Raw genomic sequence first — 19,113 nt, 5'->3', positions numbered from 1 at the left:
CAGTGAGGTAAGCATTAGAATTTCAGGCCAAGTTATTGGAGGTATGCAAACAGATCAGAAATGTTTCCCTGGGTCTGACAGTCAAAACATTTGTAAGAAATGTAGCCTAAACCTGACCTAAAAGAGGGAAGGCTCATGCTTACTAGTCATACATTTCTGGAAACTTCTAATTTGGAGCTCTGTAATACATCCAAAATGATGCCATATTTAACAAATGTTCATCCTTAAAAATACTAGAATGCTTTTTAAGATCCTATTATATTTATTCTTTTTAAAAAAATATTCTGATCTAAAGAAAGAACTGAAGTTTAGGAAAAGGAAAAATGAACATTAAAAAAAGTTTATTTCTAGCCCTGAAAGAACAAAATTATTGAACAAAGTCATCAAATACAGCAGTTAATGTCAATGTAACAATTAAATAATTGAATGGGATTAAATTAAAAGTCAATATAAAATTTGAAGACAAAACAGAAAAGACAAACTACTTTCACTTAATTCCATTTCTATCTATCAAAATAAGGGGGACAAAAAGGTAACACATTCCTACCAAAGATGTCCAATTCCAAATATAATTCTTTGCTTTTCTTAATACAGAATGAAAATTTGACAGAATTATACATTTCTTTCTCCCTTTCATTTGGCAACATTCTAGAATGTGAGTGAAAAGGACTTCAGCTCTTTCAAGGCCCGGCCAGTGATTGATTCCCCCTTGTAATTCCCACAATACCTACCACAGTGTCTTTGCCAAAGTGGTCAATAAATGTGCTGAGTGATTAGAAAAATGTATGTGTATTTTTTTCCCCTTTTTTATACACACACATATACACACACTGTGGAAAAACGATTTTAATTGTTTTCCTCATCTACTGTGGAAGCAATGGAAATAAGGAAGACAATCTTCATTTTATGTAACTACGAAATTCTACTATACAAAACCCAAAAGGAGTATGAATCTGGATTTTTAGCTATAATTCTACAATGATTTTCTTGACATTTCACTAGATATGGATCTCATTATATTTATAATTTTTAGATTAAAACACTGATGCAAATTCTTTAAGCACCCATTTTTTTCTAACTATACCTACAGCCCAATTAGATTTAAAATTGTTCTGGCTAGAATACAGTATATATAAACAGACATGTATTTATGTGAACCCTATAAAGAAATACTCATAGGTAGTTTTAAATTGCTTATTAAAGGCACAGGTTCATTTAGGACTGGTGGTATCTAGATACACTTTAAGCAGCTTAATATTTATGTGTGGAAGGGAAGAGAATTTTACTATGTGCCAGGCACTCAACACATGAAGACAGAGTTGTGTTAGCTTTTGTTTCTTACACTATCACAACTACTCACTTATTTACTATTCTCAGGTAGGACAAAATACTCAATAATTTCATGGTTTCCCAGTTTTAACTGTCTGTAAAAGCAGCAAAAGGAACAAGAGGAAAAGGAAACTTTAAGACCACCAGAGAGTCTGAAATATAATAAATAAGTACTACAGTAATAGTATTCTAATAACACAAGAGGACTAAGGTAACTTTTAGATTTAAATGGAAATTTTCATTCTAAAGTGATGACAAAAAGGGTGAATACAAAAGGTAGTTATTAAAAAACATGAATCTTGATTCAGATATAATTTTTCTTTCAACAAGATCTGAACATTTTAATTTAAAATTAACTAATAAATCACAATTCCATATTGCTTTTAGGATTTTGTTTAAAAATGACACATTTCAGAATTAACCAAAGTATACTTCTATTACAAGTTAGTTTATCCAAGTAAGTAAAGAATAAACCACAGTGTAGCTCCCTTAACCTAGGAGTCAGGTTTTAATGACAAAGTCCGTTGCCAGCAATGGACGTGCAGGTAACTCTCAAAGAAGTTTTAAATACAAATCCCAAACTGCTTCTATAAACTGAAAAGACCTTTGTTGAGTCACAGGCATAAAAGTGGGGCATTGGCACTGTATTCAATGAATAGGGTCTTTATGACATATGTATGGAAGGGCCTTCTAGAGTGGTCATGATGATCACAGTCTTAACATCTAGTTGTTTACTATTTCATTGGTAGCATCTTCTTTATCATAATCCATCCAAACTATTTACACAGAATGTTCAAATCTGAAACTCAAGATGCACTGTAGATTTTCATCAGAAATAAACCAGCTTGTTTCTGTAATTTAGTAATACCTGTAGGTGGTTAATATAATCCAGAGAAAAATGAAATCAAGAATAGAACTGGAAACAGAGATCATTAAGTGCTCTAGATACAAGTTTCACTAATTATTTTTCTCAGTTTTGTGAAAACCTTCTTGCACTATCAATTAAAAACATGAAAATGATAGGAAAACTCTATTAGTTCCTCTAAACTAGTCCAATATATCAAAATTATTTTTATTCATGATCTGTACTACTGTAGGATGGCCAGTAGGTATGAAGTTAAATAGGAGTGGTGGTGGGAAACAAAATCCCTGAACCAAATCAATTTTTTTTCTTTTATGTGGCTTGTGGCATGTCAGAAGGGATGACACTGCTTCCACAAGCAAAATAATAAAAAATAAGGAGAGACAAGAGAACAGAGGGGTGGGTCGGAGAAGAGAGGGCACTCTCATATTTAATGCTACAGGTCACAGACCTTCTTCAAATTTTTAAAATAAAAAAAAAAAGTATTCCTATCAATAAGCACATTTCATTTTTCTTCTCCAGTATTTTTTTTTACACGATTCCTTATTTTAGGGGAAAAAAAAAAAAAAAACCCACAAAAAAACCAAAAAAAAAAAAAAACTAATGTAACTCAACATCTCAAATCATGAATTTACCAAGTACTTTGTCACTTAAGTTTCAGAGAGTAAAATATTGGTAATGGGTTGGAAACAACGTTTATAACAAATCTCTACAGTTTACTGGTCAGAAGCTGCATCTCTATGTAACCGTCATTTCTCTTTCAAGAAAATAATCTAATTATTTAAGAGCTCACCAAAGTTCTAGTCTCTCACTTTGTTTCTGCTAGCTCCAAGTATTTTTCTCCTTTAAATGAAAAAAAAAAAATTAACTTCTAAATTCTGAAAATTCAATGGTTATTATATTATTTACCAAAGGGGGAGGGGTAGAGTAAGGTGAGGGAGGGTTAATTAAAAAACAAACTAAGTAAAATTACAACATATACAGAAACTTATTTCCAAAATGAAGGTAAAAGAAGGAGGGGCAAAGTAGCAGTACCAACCAGTCAAAAAGCCCAAGTTGGAACAAGAAAGAACAAATCACTTTGGTTCCTGAAGCCCAATCTGAAGAGGATAGAGTCAGAAAAGAAACAAAATTGTAAGGATGTATAACCAAGGGATTCTTTTTCTGTCTCAATGATTTAGTTATAAATATAGATTATTAGTCTCTCTATACATGTAATAAATGCCAAACAACTCACTACCGTGAAATTTCTAAAATTGACTCTTTCACATTTGTTAAAAAAGGTAAAAATCACATATTTTTCTTCCCTTTCTTCAGTTCAAATTATGAACTGAAATACTACATGTAATAATAGCTGGTCCTAACTTCTATACAAAGCTGAGTTTGAGCTCCTCTGCCAATATAAGGAGCTACAAAATTTTTATTACATTTGCCTTGATTAGGCTCAAGAAGAATCTTTCACTTAGCAACTCAAAAGGAGCCAGGCAAGGAAAAAGAAGGCTATGAAGAGAGAAAAGACGACCAGCAGATGAAACAATCTGAAAAACTCGAATCTGCCATTCAAGTATTGAAAATACTCTCCAAAAGGGACAATGAATGGGATTTATTACGATGAAGTCAGCAAAATAAAATGCAAATCTCAAGCATGATAAATGGCCCTGATGGGCTATCTGCTGAAAGAAGTAAGGCTATTGATTCAGTCCACAATTCCTTTTGGACCCTATAAAGAAGGGAGTCAATAGAGAGTTGTCATTCTGTTTTGCAATTTTCTCTTGGTTGTCTTCAGGAAGTAGTAGTTTGCTTTTCCCTCCATGTTATGCAGACCATTTCTTTAAACCCCAAAAGAGTAATAATTTTCATATATTAAAAGATTTCTTTTAGAAAATGGAAGAAAGAATATGAAGCCATGGCAATGATGCTAACGGTTACTCTTCATTGCTTCTTTAGCTGCCATGATCAGTGGTGTCAAGCTGGACAAAGGTTTGGCCAGTTTCAGGAAGGGATGCTGCCAGAGAGAGGGGAAAATATGTATCAATGTCACCAGTTCAGAAGCTAAATACTTCCTTTCAATTAAGTCCCAAAGACCATTTTATGGATTATAATTTAACAAATACATATCTCAGTATGTGTGTAAAATCAACATAATTAATATATCACTTTTATAGTTGAAAGCAGTCCTTTTAGTTCATCTAAGAATATTATAAAATCTCACCTAGATTGCAGACATACCCACGCCAGCAAATGAACTTGTCTGAGAACTGACAATATGCATAAGCCTCATATACTTGATTTTAGTATTATAGTTACTTTACTCCCAGCAGATAAAATCCTAAACTCTAGCAACTGCGATGCTGCTAGTGATAAATGAAGAGTGAAATGTTATTAACCCAATGTAAACTTTTTGTTGGTTACTCAAAGAATCAACTTTATCCAAAAATAGTACTATTTCTAAATTCACCTGTAATAATTCTTTGGCCGAACCCCTTTTCTCCACATCCATCTCCAAACAACGGTTTAAGAAATCCCGAAATATTGGGGAAAGCTTCTCTGGATTCTGAAGTTCTGGAGTTCCATTAGTTGCTATCAGGTACAAGGCCTAAAAACAGAAGAATATCTTTGTCATACTTAAGGTAGCACAACAAAATGAGACAGCACTTTATAAACTTTTTTTTTTTTTTTTTTTAGAATTTTATTTTATTTATGATAGTCACAGAGAGAGAGAGAGAGGCAGAGGGAGGAGAAGCAGGCTCCATGCACTGGGAGCCAGACATGGGATTCGATCCCGGGTCTCCAGGATCGCGCCCTGGGCCAAAGGAAGGCGCCAAACCGCTGCGCCACCCAGGGATCCCAGCACTTTATAAACTTTATGGATCTTTCACTTCTTTTTTTTTTTTTAAGATTTTTTTTTAAAAAGTAATCTCTACATTCAACATGGCGCTAGAACTCACATCCCTAAGATCAAGAGTTGCATACTCCACTGCCTGAGCCAGCCAGGTGCCCCTGGATCTTTTACTTCTTTAAAGACAATCACCAGAAAAAATAAATTGAGGTTTAGTATTATTTCTGCCCATTTGTATCAGATATTTTCCCTTTACTTTTAGATGTTAAATTCCCCTAATTTCTTTTTCCGATATTAGCCTCACCTTTCAGGGAGGGCTTATAAATATAATACATATATAAGGGTATAAAGAAAAATAAGCACAATCCCACTATTGACCTATAGAATCCATTTACCTTTCTCAAGTTTTCCCAAGTCACATCAGATTTCAAAACAATGGGATTTGTTGGAAACTTTTATTTCGCGCAGCCCGGGTGGCTCAGCGGTTTAGCACCACCGCCTTCAGCCCAGGGCCTGATCCTGGAGACCCTGGATCGAGTCCCACGTCAGGCTCCCTGCATGGGGCCTGCTTCTCCCTCTGTCTGTGTCTCTGCCTCTCTCTCTGTCTGTCTGTCTCTCATGAACAAATAAATAAATAAAATCTTTTTTTTTTTTTTTAATAAATAAAATCTTAAAAAAAAAAAAACGAAACTTTTATTTCCCCCCAAGTTTTTGTTTACATTCTAGTTAGTTAACATATACTGTACTATTGGTTTCAGGAGTAGGATTTTGTGATTCAGAACCCCCTCCCCCTGGCCTTTTTGTAAACTAACTGTATCTATACAGCTATAGATGAAACAGGCAGCATGAGGATTTTCAGGCCAGTGAAAACACTGTCATAATGGACATGTTATTCATTATACATTTGACTAAACCCATAGAATCGTACAATACCAGAGAGAACCCTAATGTAAACCACAGACTCAGTGATAATGATGTACCAATCCAGGTTTTTTTTTTTTTTTTTTAAAGATTTTATTTTATTTATTCATGAGAGGCACGGAGAGAGAGAGAGGCAGAGACACAGGCAGAGGGAGAAGCAGGCTCCATTTAGAGAGCCTGATGTGGAACTCGATCCCGGGTCTCCAGGATATGCCCTGGGCTGAAGGCAGCGCTAAATCGCTGAGCCACCCGGGCTGTCCCAGGTTCTTGAGCTGTAAGAAATGTACCCTCTGGTGAGGGAGGTTGATAATGGGGGAGGCTTAACATTAATATGGTACACTTGCTACAAGGATGAGCCACTACTGATATACTTTTAATTTTTTTTTTGTTTCAAGCTTATATTTAAATTCTATTTAATTAACATATCAATGTACTTCATGATATGGCTTCAGGGACAGAATTTAGTGATTCATCACCTACATACTATCCCGTGCTCATCCTTAATATCCATCACTCATTTAATCCATCCCCACACCCAAATGACTCCCCGCCAGCAACCCTCAGTTTCTTCTCTATCGTTCAGGGTCTCTGATACTCTTTTCTTTTCTTTTCTTTTCTTTTCTTTTCTTTTTCTCTTCTTTTTTCTTTTCTTTTTCTCTTTCTTGCTCTCTCTTTCTTTCTTTACTTCTTTTTCTTTCTTTCCTTTTCTTTCTCTCTTTTCTTTTTTCTTTTCTTTCTTTCTCTCTCTCTCTTTTCTTTCTTTGTCTCTCTCTCTTTTTCTCTCTCTTTTTTTAAATAGATTTTATTTATTTATTCATGAGAGACACACAGAGAGAGAGGCAGAGACACAGGCAGAGGGAGAAGCAGGCTTCATGCAGAGAGCCCGACGTGGGGCTCGATCCCGGGACCCCAGGACCATGCCCTGGGCTGAAGGCAGGCACTAAACCACTGAGCCATCCAGGGATTCCCTCCTTTTTCTTTTTAAAAAGACTTTATTTATTTATTTATGAAAGACACTGAGAGAGAGGCAGAGACCTATGCAGAAGGAGAAGCAGGCTCCCTCTGGGGAGCCTATAGGGGACTCAATCCCGGAACCCCAGGATCACGCCCTGAGCCAAAGGCAGACGCTCAACCGCTGAGTCACACAGGCGTCCCTTCACATTCTCTATCAGTTATTATTATCCATCTTTTTTATTACAGTCATTCTTGAAGGTATGAAGTAGTAGCTCATTGGGGTTTTGATTTGCATTTCTTTAATAACTAATGATCCTGAGTCATATAGTAATTTAAAAGTAGACACAGGGGACACCTGGGTAGCTCAGCGGTTGAGCATCTGCCATCAGTTCAGGGCGTGATCCTAGGATCCTGGATCGAGTCCCACATCAGGCTCCCCGCAGGGAGCCTGCTTCTCCCTCTGCCTATGTTTCTGCCTTTCTCTCTGTATCTCTCATGAATAAATAAATCTTAAAAAATAAATAAATAAAATAAAAGTAGACATAGAAGGGAAAAAGCAAGCAAGCAAGCAAGCAAGCAAGCAAGCAAGCAAAAGACAGACAGGGGACACCTGGGTGGCTCAGTTAGTTAGGCATCTGCGTTCGGCTCAAGTCATGATCCCAGGGTTTGGGATTGAGCCTTGCATTGGGGCTTCTCCCTCTAGCTCTCCCCTCCCCTACTCGTGCTCTCTCTCTCTTAAAAATATCTTAAGAAAAAAAAAAAAGACAAAGAAAAAGAAAAGAACAAACTCCTAATCTCTCTACCTCCATTGCTGAAATATCTAATTTTGTAGTCTACTAACCCCATCTGTAACTCAGGGCCCTCACTCTTTTGTTTGAATGTGAGCTTTAACATTGCCTTCTACACAGCTTTCTCATAGATGTGATCTTCTTTTCCTCTTCTGTATACCTGACAGTATAGAGGCCAAGGTTCAAAGCTGACAATCTGAAGAATACACTTAGAGATTCTTTGTAGAAAAGTGAGCAAATTCTTGCTTAAGTGTAAAATTTAAAACTATACAGCTTACTAAGATTCTACAAACTTTTTACCTAACACATTCAACTCAATAACCCAGAAGCAAATAATTTTTAGATGTAGAGACCAGGTTATATCAACTTTGTATCCTAAATTTTTGCCCAGTGTCTGGCATAATCAGATTCTAAATAAATGTTCTGGGGCAGCCCTGGTGGCCCAGCGGTTTACCGCCGCCTCCAGCCCGGGGTGTGATCCTGGAGGTCCGGGACTGAGTCCCACGTCAGGCTCCCTGCATGGAGCCTGCTTCTCCCTCTGCCTGTGTCTCTGCCTCTCTCTCTCTCTGTGTCTGTCATGAATAAATACATAAAATCTTTAAAAAAAAATAAGATAAATCAATAAATGTTCTAAAGAAATGAATTTTTCCAAAAATAAGGCTGGTGGTGTTTAATTGGTCTTACCCTCAAGGGATTTTCATTGAGGTATGGCGGCTCTCCTTCTATCATCTCAATAGCCATGATACCCAGAGACCATATGTCCACTTTAGGGCCATAAGCTTTCCGTGTAACCACCTCTGGTGCCATCCAGTATGGCGTTCCAACCATGGTACTTCTCTTGCTCTGCTCAGGGGTGATCTGGGCACAGAACCCAAAGTCAGCTATAAAACAAAACAAAATAAAACATCCAGGGTCAATGGTATTCATGGACAGTTTCATTTAAGAATTAATTACATTTGACTACTCAGCCTCTTCTTTTTTAAGATTGTATTTAAAAAGTAAAATAAGGGGATCCCTGGGTGGCGCAGTGGTTTGGCGCCTGCCTTTGGCCCAGGGCACGATCCTGGAGACCCGGGATCGAATCCCAAGTCGGGCTCCCGGTGCATGGAGCCTGATTCTCTCTCTGCCTGTGTCTCTGCCCCTCTCTCTCTCTCTCTCTCTCTCTCTCTCTCTCTCTGTGTGTGACTATCATAAATAAATAAAAATTAAAAAAAAAAAAAAAAGTAAAAATAGGGGCACCTGGCTATTGAAGATTCCACAGAACATGTGACTCTTGATCTCGGGGTTGTGAGTTCAACCCTCACAGCAGGCTTAGAGCTTACATTTAAAAAAAAAAAAAAAGAAAAAAAAAGTAAACCAGAATGGGTTCACAAATATTTTGATGATGTTACCTACTCTGACTTGTTTACTTTTCTTTCCCACAAGCAAAGGACAAATTATGAGAAGGTCTTTTATTCTAAACAATTATCCTAAAAATTTTAATAAAGTTGAAAAGATCTAGAAGAGAAAGTTACCAAAAGGTGAACACCAAAACTAATTTTTGTAAGATAGGTAAAAAGGCCAGGAAGTGGGAACTATTTTTGAAGAAAATAAACAAAAGCTAGAATTACTAAGTATCTGACTTCTTAGAAAAAGAACAGCTTTAACTGCAACTGTAACTAACAAGGTCCTCCCCAACATTACTCTACTCCAACCACCTACCTCATTTTATAACAGGAGCAGAAAGCCTATGTTAGCACTCATTATTAACCTAGTGGAAATGCTGGGATGAAAATCTTGAATTTTTTCCTCCCTTCTACAGACCCATTCTATTTCAAATGTAACCACTGTTAACATTTAGGTTTTTAAGCTCTGAACTTTTCTTTGTAAATTTATATAGGTACAAATATTACCTGTGAACTGCATGGTTTATTTAACCTAGTTAGGATACTTTGTAAACTGTTTTTTTTTTCCTTAAAGTAAACTCTACTCCCAACGTGGGGCTTGAACTCACCACTGAGATCAAGAGTCACATGCTCAACCAACTGAGCCAGCCAGGTGCTCTAGTAAATTGTCTCTTAATTTTTAGAGATTTTTCCACCTTTGTACATTGATCTACCTCATTACTATAACTACACAATATTACAAAATAACAAAATTATAGTTTACCATTCCCATACTGCTAGATATTTAAAGTACTTTTTGTTGTTTACAATATTGCAGAGAACTTTATATTTATTATTGTGCATGTGTTCATTAATTCTACCCCAGAGAATACTAAAAGAACAACTGTTTAGTCAAATCATAATATTTATGGCTAAAATGAGTACTTGTAACAAACCAGGTACTGTTTCAAGTATCTTGTAGGAAGTAAGATAACTAACCCTCACGATGACTCCAACAGGTACATTTATTAGTATTGCTCTCATTTTACAAATTGGGAAACCAAGGCACACACATTGTTAGATAACTTACCCGAGACCATTCATCTAGTATGTGCAAGAGCAAGGATAAAATATTATCCAAAGAAGTCTAGTTCAGCTTACATGTGTATCTACCAAAAAGTACGAGAATGTCCATTTCTATTTTGCCTGATTAAGATCAGTGATCCTGTTTTTCTGACCATCCAGTAGAGCCCCTTCCTGTGGTTGAATAATCCCTGAAGCAAAGATCTTAAAAAAGATACTGAAAAAGGAGCCGAACACTTTAGCCAAACAGAAGGAAAAAATTTTGGTCTCTTGTTCCAAGACATGCCTTGAATTTTGCATCGTTGAAGGACTCTCAACAGAAGTTCTTGACTCCCCTAGGGGCCTGGTTTAAACTGACAGATTAGAGCCAGCAGAGGAAAAGAAGTCTAGGACTTCGCCCTCCATGACTCTATCATGTCTGATACAGAAGATAATTAGGAAAAGAGGTTTTGTTCCTTGTCATCTCTTGGTCAGGGCCGTGGAGCCCTCCCCCAATGAGGCCATGCTCTACCAAACCCAAAGAAAGCTGAACAGATCTACCCTAACAGCACAGACAAATTCAAGTTTATCTCTGGAAGAGAGCACCAACATTATGACAGTCCCAGGCACTGTTCCTCAGTGCTTTTTACATTTTTAACCTTCAGAAGAGTTCTCTAAGACAGTAACTATTACTTTCCTTATCATCTACTTGAGAAAATAAACACAAAGAGATTAAGTAACTCACCACAAATTATTCAGCAAGTAGCACAGCTGATCTATTCAAACATAAAATGTCCAGTTGAAAGTCTATAATCTTTACCATTTTTCTCCCTCTCCCTCCAAATATTGTCATAAACATATTAATAGGTTTCTTTTTACTTAAACAAAAGGCAGAATTATAATAACAAATAAGTCTCATTTGTTACTCACTAAGTTTAACTGATCCTTCCATCCCCAAAAGCACGTTGTCACTTTTGATGTCTCTGTGGATCACTTGATTAGCATGTAAAAACTCCAATGCCTGTAAACACTAAACAAGAAAAACACCTATCAATGAAACAGTCCCTGAGAAGTCTAAGGGAAGTTCACATATAGTACTTTTGGCCTGGTAATGCTTCTAAAGTCTAAATTAGCCACTGAAAAGTGGTAAGATCCTGGGAGGTTAGTTCCATCCAGCTGTTCACGGATGTGATGTTAAGATGTTTTCTTCATTTCTTTTACAGTGGATTTTACATAAAGCTTACATCCACAATCTAGACACCACTGATAAAAGAGTAACTTTCCTCTTAGGCCATGTTTCAGAAAGCACAGAGTCAGAAGTGAGGAAAAACAATCCCCCTTCCTTAAACACAAGAACAAGATTAGAGTCTTAAGATCTGCTTGCCCCATGTTTTTTTAATATAAACTGAGTATAAATTGTAAACTTAGAAAAAAATCTGTATTTTTATTTATTTATTTTTTAAAGATTTTATTTATTTATTCATGAGAGACACAGAGAGAGGCAGAGACATGGGCAGAGGGAGAAGCAGGCTCCTCACAGGGAGCCTGATCTGGGACTCGATCCCCCAACTGGGATCACACCCTGAGCCAAAGGCAGATGCTCAAACACTGAGCCACCCAGGTGTCCCTGTATTTTTTTTTACTTCTTAATCCCCAGTAGAAGAGAACAACAAAATTAAGGCTGTACATTATGAATAACAACTAAAAATTTCATTTAAAATATTCTACTATTGGGTGCCTGGGTGGTTCAGCAGTTGAGCGTCTGTCTTTGGCTCAGGGCGTGATCCTGGACTTCCAGGATCAAGTCCTACATTGGGCTCCTTGCGTGAAGGGAGCCTGCTTCTCCCTCTGCCTGTCTCTGCCTCTCTCTCTCTCTCATGAATAAATAAATAAAATCTTTAAAAAAAATTCTACTATTCATTCAAGGAAAACAGATATACTGTGTATTACTGTACTACATTTACCAAGCATTTAAGGCAGATTGTTGAGAAGAACAAATCCTTCCCAAAACACTTGTACAACAGAAACAAATTTATCACAATTTGAGAAACTTCTAAAATAATTTTTAAAAGTTATGAAAATTATGAGAAACAAATTAAGTTATAAACAAATTCTTAAGTTTTTGTCAGCTCTTAAGTGATCACTCTTTGTTAGAGATATTATTAAAATACCATATTTATAACTATTAAGGAGTTATTTCTTCCCCTCCTAAAATAGCCAAAGGAGAGCAAATTAACTTAGAATTTCATTTTTCAGTTTTAGCTTAAACTTAGGCAATTTGGCAGAATTCTGTTGGCTTAAGCAACACTATGTCTAAAAATTCATTAATGAATATCAAGAAACAACCAGTTTTGATGAGATTAATAAAACCAGAAGCAGACTTTAATACTTAAGGTGAACAAGTGTCTGGTTTCACCTGAGACACTACTTGTGTCCACTGTTGAGGGGCACTCCTGTTAACTCTTAAAAGTACCCTGTTGGGATGATAAATTTCAATGATCACCTCACTGAAATTTACTTCTGAGTTGGGCTCTTCAAAAATTCATGCTTTATTCAGAAATTATCTTACACATGAAGGAAACGGTTTAAATTCTCATATAGGATAAAACAGTATGGAGACAACTTGCAGAGAATATGTATAGACAAAGTATCTCATGTAGTAAAAATCACCTGTGTACCCATCCGCCCTCCCCTTTTATTTTTTTTTTCCCGCCCCCCCTTTTAATCTCCTGGTAACTACACATGGCTATAACTTATTGGAAAGGGACTCAACTGACCTCTCTGCATACAGCAGCAATCTGTGCTTCATCCATGCAGGTTTCTGTTACAACATCAGTAAGTGATCCCCCGGCAAGGTACTCCATTACTACAAACAATTCGTCTCCCATCAGGTAACTAAAAACACATTAAAAACACAAAAAATACACTCACATTTTTACTCTCACCTACCCTCTGTGCTGAAGAATTCAAATGTCAGACACTCTAATCAGACACTAGAAAGCTGGCAGCTGTGATGGCCAGGAAGAAAACTGGCAAGCTGCAGTCCAACTGTGCAGAAAAGTAACTGAGGGTCATTAGGATTTTCCTGAGTGATTTCAAAGTTGGCCCACAATGGTAACTTGATTGTTTCAATTAAAATAATACTATCAGGTAGGAATCATTTGTCCTGTCTTACAGATCAAGTGATTGAGGCTGGGGGTGACTCATCCAGGTTCACCTAGCTAGTAAGTGACAGAACCAGAATCAGAAGTCAAGTGTAACTGATCCCAAAACTTTGGCTTATTTTACCCATCATGTGATACTAACTTGACATAGTATTTTCAAAAGTAGGGGAATATACCTGGAAAGCTGATTTTTATGAACATGGCCCCCATTACTAGGGCTAAAATCTAAAAATGTATTATCTTTTCCCCATTCTAAACACATTAAATGTAGAAATAAGAAAGTCACCTATAATCTCTATCTCCAATATAATCACTATTTTTTCTATTCTTCATTTGCATATAATTGCTTAAAAATCCCCACATAATAGTACAATATATAATTTTCCATTCTGTTCTTTATTTTTATTAAACATCAATTTCTAAATTAAATGAGGTTTTGACATATACACTATTTGCCCATGAAAGACAGCATTTGAAATAAAAACTGATCTAAAAGTTTAAAAACCATGTGGCCAGGCACTGCTGCCAGTCAACACATGAATCACAGCTTGTTTCCTTAATGTTTCTGTTATTAATCATTTATAATTAATATAAGCATCAGCAGCAATGTCCTTCATTTAACTGCTTTCCCTCACTTGGCAGGTGATATATATGCAGAAAAAGGCCTGCTAAACTACAATGTGTTATTTTTTTGGGTGTGTGTGTGTGTGTGTGTGTGTGTGTGTGTAAAGATTTATTTGAGAGAGCACACACTAGGGCAGGCGGGTGGGGGGAGAGTGAGTGGGCGAGGCAAGGAGGGAGGAGCAGAAGGAGAGGGAGGAGGAGAGAATACCAAGCAGACACCTGTACTGAGAATGGAGCCCAAGGCTGGGCTTCACTTGGGCTTGATTCCATGACCCTGAGATCATGACCTCAACCGAAACCAAGAAAGAGTAGGGCCTTTAAACTGATTGGACCACTCAGCTGCCCCTGCAATGTGCTATTTTTATTTTTACCTCTCCTCCTTCAAGCTTACTTTTCAACACTGACATCCTACTCTAGCCTAACTCAAGTGCTTGAGCTAGCCCACAAAACCATGAGACTTAAAATTTCCACATTTTTGCCCACTGTTTAAGAAATATTCACATTTACCTGTCCAAGAAGTTAACTATGTTGGGATTCTTTAATTCTTTCATCACCAGAATCTCATTAATGATTAATTCCTTCTTTGGCTGTTTCTGTAAATTAATCTGTTTGATAGCAACCTATGATGGAAACAGAAAAAAAAAAAAAAATCAGAACAAGTTTCCTAATTCTCTTAGAAAATTACAAACACCAATCAGGTAATAATTTAATTTATTGTGTATCTATTGTATTATATAATGAGACTGTAACTTACTCACAGGTAGTATTCTTATTTCTACACTGCCTATGCACAATGCTTTGTAATAATACATGAAGCCTAATTACTTTTAGATTTCGCCTGAAGCTGATCAACCGACCCAAGGTCATCCCGATGCCAGGAAATAATCCTCTTTGTATTCCAAGCTGAGAAAATAATTTTTTAAATATATGCTTATTTATGAAACTCAATGCATAATTCCTTCTTTTCTTCTCATTAAGAAAGGTATTATAAAATACATAGAGTATTTCAACAAATTCAACTGAAAAAAAAAAAAAAGATTCCTATTGATTATTCACAGGTTTATCTAGTTTCCTCCTATACTAAAAGCTAATGAATGGTAACACCCAGAAGTATGAAAAAGTAGCTACCTCCTGTCCCAATGCCACATCAGTAGCAGTGAAAACTGTACCAGAAGCCCTAGGGGAAAAAAGACATAACCAGATTTAAGGTTTCTAAATCACTATCATTTATATATCTGAAAACTTTATACCTAGAACAACTGGAAAATAATTAAAGAACATGTAAGACTTAAAGAAAAAGGCAATCCTTGTGGCCAAAGTTTATGTTAGAAATTTGTCATAAATATCATACCTACAGAACTGTAGAAAAAAGATAAAGGGAAGAAAAGTGTTATACTCCTGGATCCATTTCCCTGCTTAAGAAACAAAGAGCAACAAATAAATTTGAAGTCCTTGTATGTGCTTTCCCAAGGTATCCTTACCTCTTCTCAAAAGTAACCTGTATTTGGTGTTTATTTTGCAGATGATACGTATCCTTTCCATGAATTTGTCTACACTTTAACTATTAAGAACATAGCTGTATATCACTATAAAATATATTCAACATAACTTTTAAACTTCTTATAAACAGTTTCATTTTATGTATTTTTCTGCGATTTGCTTTTTAATTATTTATTTTATTTTATTTTTTGCGATTTGTTTTTTAAATTCAACATTAGATTTGGAATAGGTCTTATGCTTGTTTACTCATAATTATTATTTGTATTATTCAATATATTATAATTTATCCATTATCATGCTCAAGAATATTGATTTTCAATTTTTGTTATTAAACCAGTGATGCAACTAAATTTAGTTTTCTTATTTTTAAAGAGAGGTAGAAGTGGGAGGAGGGGCAGAGAGAGAGGGAGATCTTTTTTTAAGGTTTTATTTATTTATTTGAGAGAGAGGAAGAGTGAGTGAAAGAGAGCACAATCAGGGTGAGGGGCAGGGGAAGAAGCAGACTCCCTGCTGAGCAGGGAGCCCAACATGGAGCTCGATCCTAGGACTCCGGGATCATGACCTGAGCTGAAGGCAGATACTCAACCAAGCCACTCAGCTGCCCAGAGAAAGACAATCTTTTTTTTTTTTTAAAGATTTATGTATTTATTCATTCAGAGAGAGCGAAGAGAGAGGCAGAGACACAGGCAAAGGGAGAAGCAGGCTCCCTGCAGGAAGCCTGATATGGGACTCGATCCTGAGTCTCCAGGATCACACCCCGGGCTGCAGGCGGCGCTAAACCGCTGCGCCACTGGGGCTGCCCGAAAGACAATCTTTTATGTAGGCTGCATATCCAGCAAGGAGCCTGATGAGGGGCTGATCTCACAACCCTGAGATCATGACCTGAGCAGAAATCAAGAGTCAGATGCTTAAGTGACTGAGTTATCCAGGAGACCCATTAAATTTAGTTTTTAGAAAGAAATTCATAAGGAGGCGTTCAAAAAAGACTCAAGCTCTCCTTCTAAATGCAGAGAATACTTTCCAGAGATTAATAACATTAAAAATTCAAGATGTTCATTTGCTCCCAGGCAACAGAAAGAAAGTGTAGCTTAAAAATACAAATTATAAAATTAGAAGGTCAGTAGACTAAAAAATCAATACTCAATGATGTGATTAAATACATGCTCTTATTACCTATCATCTTGTAGTAAATGTTCTTATTGTCTTTTAAATATATTTGATGGGCAATTTTCCCATCTAATCTCTTAACCACCAATGGGAAATAACATTTAAGAAAGAACAAGAACTGCTCATCAGTAGCTTTTTTTTTATAGTATGTAGAAAGGCATCATGTATTTATACAGATCCAAGAATACCACTCATAGAATGCCGTAACTGCTCAATGTCAACAGGCAGAAGAGACATCATACTATACTGTACACCCAGGGATTATTATATATTGTGTAGTATAGTCACAAATACTTACCCTTGCCCAATTTTTTCGTATCTTGTATATTTTTTCTTAGGGTCACCTATGCTCACAATAGTTCCTATTTTAAACAAAAAACAACAAAAAGTTGGAAGCACAGCCAAGCATTTTAAAGTTGTAAACTAATTCTATCATTATTCCTTTTATTTTATTTTTATTTTTTAAAAAGATTTTATTTATTCATGACAGACACAGAGAAACGGGGAGAGAGAGAGAGAGAGAGACAGACAGACAGACAGACACACAGGCAGAGGGAGAAGCAGGCTCCATGCAGGGAGCCCGACACGGGACTTGATCCTGGGTCTCCAGGATCACACCCTGGGCCGAAGGCGGTGCTAAACCACTGGGCCACCAGGGCTGCCCTTATTTTATTGTTTTATTTTTATTATTTTTTAAAGATTTTATATATTTATTCATGAGAGAGAGAGAGAGAGAGAGAGAGAGAGAGAGGCAAAGACACAGGCAGAGGGAGAAGCAGGCTCCATGCAGGGAGTCCGACATGAGACTCAATCCCGGAACTCCAGGATCATGCCCTGGGGCTGAAGGCGGTGCTAAACCGTTGAGCCACTGGGGCTGACCTCATTATTCCTTTTTTGTTTTGTTTTAAGATTTTTATTTATTTATTCATAGAGACACAGAGAGAGAGAGAGAGGGAGAGAGAGAGAGAGAGGCAGAGACACAGGCAGAGGGAGAAGCAGGCTCCATGCAGGGAGCCTGACGTGGGTCTCGATTCCGGGCCTCCAGGATCACACCCCAGGCTGCAGGTAGATCTAAACCGCTGCGCCACAGGGGCTGCCCTCATTATTCCTTTTTAATAAACTCTACTGATCTTAGAACATTGGTTTTCAAAACCAATGTTAAGTTTCAAAAATCATGTATGTTTCAAACAGAACACTAATGAAACTTAGTAAGAAAGTATCAGAAGACATATTATTTCCATGAGGTTAGACCTCCTAACTAGTGTCTTAATTATCCTCTCACCTTTTCAAAATAAACACACTTTAAAAATGACGAACTGTAAGTGTGCCTGAGAATAAAGGGGTTCTCAGGATGTGGGATGTTTAGTCTTAATTGGGAAATTTCTGGGGAAGGATGGATTGGTCATTCTACTTTTCATACTACACTGATTTCAGTATTAATTAATGGTAAGTTAGGAAACTACTTACTATCAGAAATAATATATAAATGATATCCAAATGAATAACCCTAAATGGCCTGACTCTTCCCATATACCTTCTATCTTCCAATATATTTTTGAAATCATTTATTTCTATAAAGATTACTTTAGTATGAACTAATCAAACATCTGTTTTAGGAAAGTTCACAGTCATAACTAAGAAGCTGTTTTATAATTAGGATTTGGATATAAAACTGTAACTTAATATGTTTTTATTACCAGTAAGCCAAAACATGAGAAAACCTCACTAAGTTGTTACTTACTCAAGGTAAAAGGAGATATGATTATATCAAGGAAACTCATACAAATATTCCAATTTTATATAGGTACCCAATTTCTGGCCTACAGCCACTCTAGCTGTAATATTTTTCCTTGATCCCTCTATGTCAGTGTTCTTTACAGTTGCTGTAGATTTATAATCAGATATTAGTGCTACCCTCTCTCTGGTACCATGTGTTCGTTATTTCCAATGGTTGATTCAGGCCAATGAGAGTTGATGGAGGAGAAAAGGAAAAAAACCCCACATCATATATGTATACAGGAAGGCCATATTGTTTAGTTATTTGGGGACTTTTTGTATTCTCATATTGAGAAGCTATAAGTATAGTTAAATATATACCAACTTCCTTTGATAAGGTTTCTAACCATGACCCTTAGATTTGGCCCTTTGGAAGAAAGTATTGCTCCAGATGGTACTGACCACTGCAAAAACATTACTCAAGAGTTAACAATGATGAACAAGCAAATCAGAATATAATCACATAAACAAACCAAGGAAGACAAGTCAAATATAGTAACATATTAAAATAGAACTCTTTTTTAATATACTTGAAAACACGTATTTCTTTAATAGCTTGTTTCAAAATGATAAAATCTCATTGGTTCTAATCTAATCACAACATTAACCAGATTTTAATTGAACCTATTGTTCCTAAAAGGAAACCGGTTATTATTTATGTCTTAAGTCAAAACATAAGGTATAAATTAAAATCCATCTGAGCTAAATGTTTCAAGAGCTATTAACAATTAAGAATAATGTAAATGTAGGCAACATACTTAAT

The 19,113-nt window shown here is 36.4% G+C and overlaps 1 protein-coding gene across 3 annotated transcripts in view; it reads right to left on the bottom strand.

Annotated features, from left to right (window-relative positions):
- Nucleotides 1–324: 324 nt before the first annotated feature.
- PAK2 (p21 (RAC1) activated kinase 2) overlaps nt 325–19,113 on the bottom strand; it is an 89,337-nt gene continuing 70,548 nt past the window's right edge. For all 3 annotated transcript variants that reach the window (XM_072725926.1, XM_072725928.1, XM_072725933.1), the window contains exons 7-15: nt 19,109–19,113; nt 16,873–16,936; nt 15,036–15,084; nt 14,415–14,527; nt 12,897–13,014; nt 11,050–11,149; nt 8,378–8,574; nt 4,650–4,787; nt 325–4,196 (exon numbers count right to left, since the gene is read on the bottom strand). The exon at nt 19,109–19,113 is cut by the window's right edge and continues 128 nt beyond it. In XM_072725926.1, coding sequence (XP_072582027.1) covers nt 4,110–4,196; nt 4,650–4,787; nt 8,378–8,574; nt 11,050–11,149; nt 12,897–13,014; nt 14,415–14,527; nt 15,036–15,084; nt 16,873–16,936; nt 19,109–19,113 — 871 coding nt within the window. In that variant the 3' untranslated portion in view covers nt 325–4,109. The remainder of the gene's footprint in view (nt 4,197–4,649; nt 4,788–8,377; nt 8,575–11,049; nt 11,150–12,896; nt 13,015–14,414; nt 14,528–15,035; nt 15,085–16,872; nt 16,937–19,108) is intronic.

Source organism: Vulpes vulpes, chromosome 1, assembly GCF_048418805.1.
Source record: "Vulpes vulpes isolate BD-2025 chromosome 1, VulVul3, whole genome shotgun sequence".
In the NCBI taxonomy this organism is placed as follows: domain Eukaryota; kingdom Metazoa; phylum Chordata; class Mammalia; order Carnivora; family Canidae; genus Vulpes; species Vulpes vulpes.
This window is presented reverse-complemented; position numbering and strand designations above follow the sequence as displayed.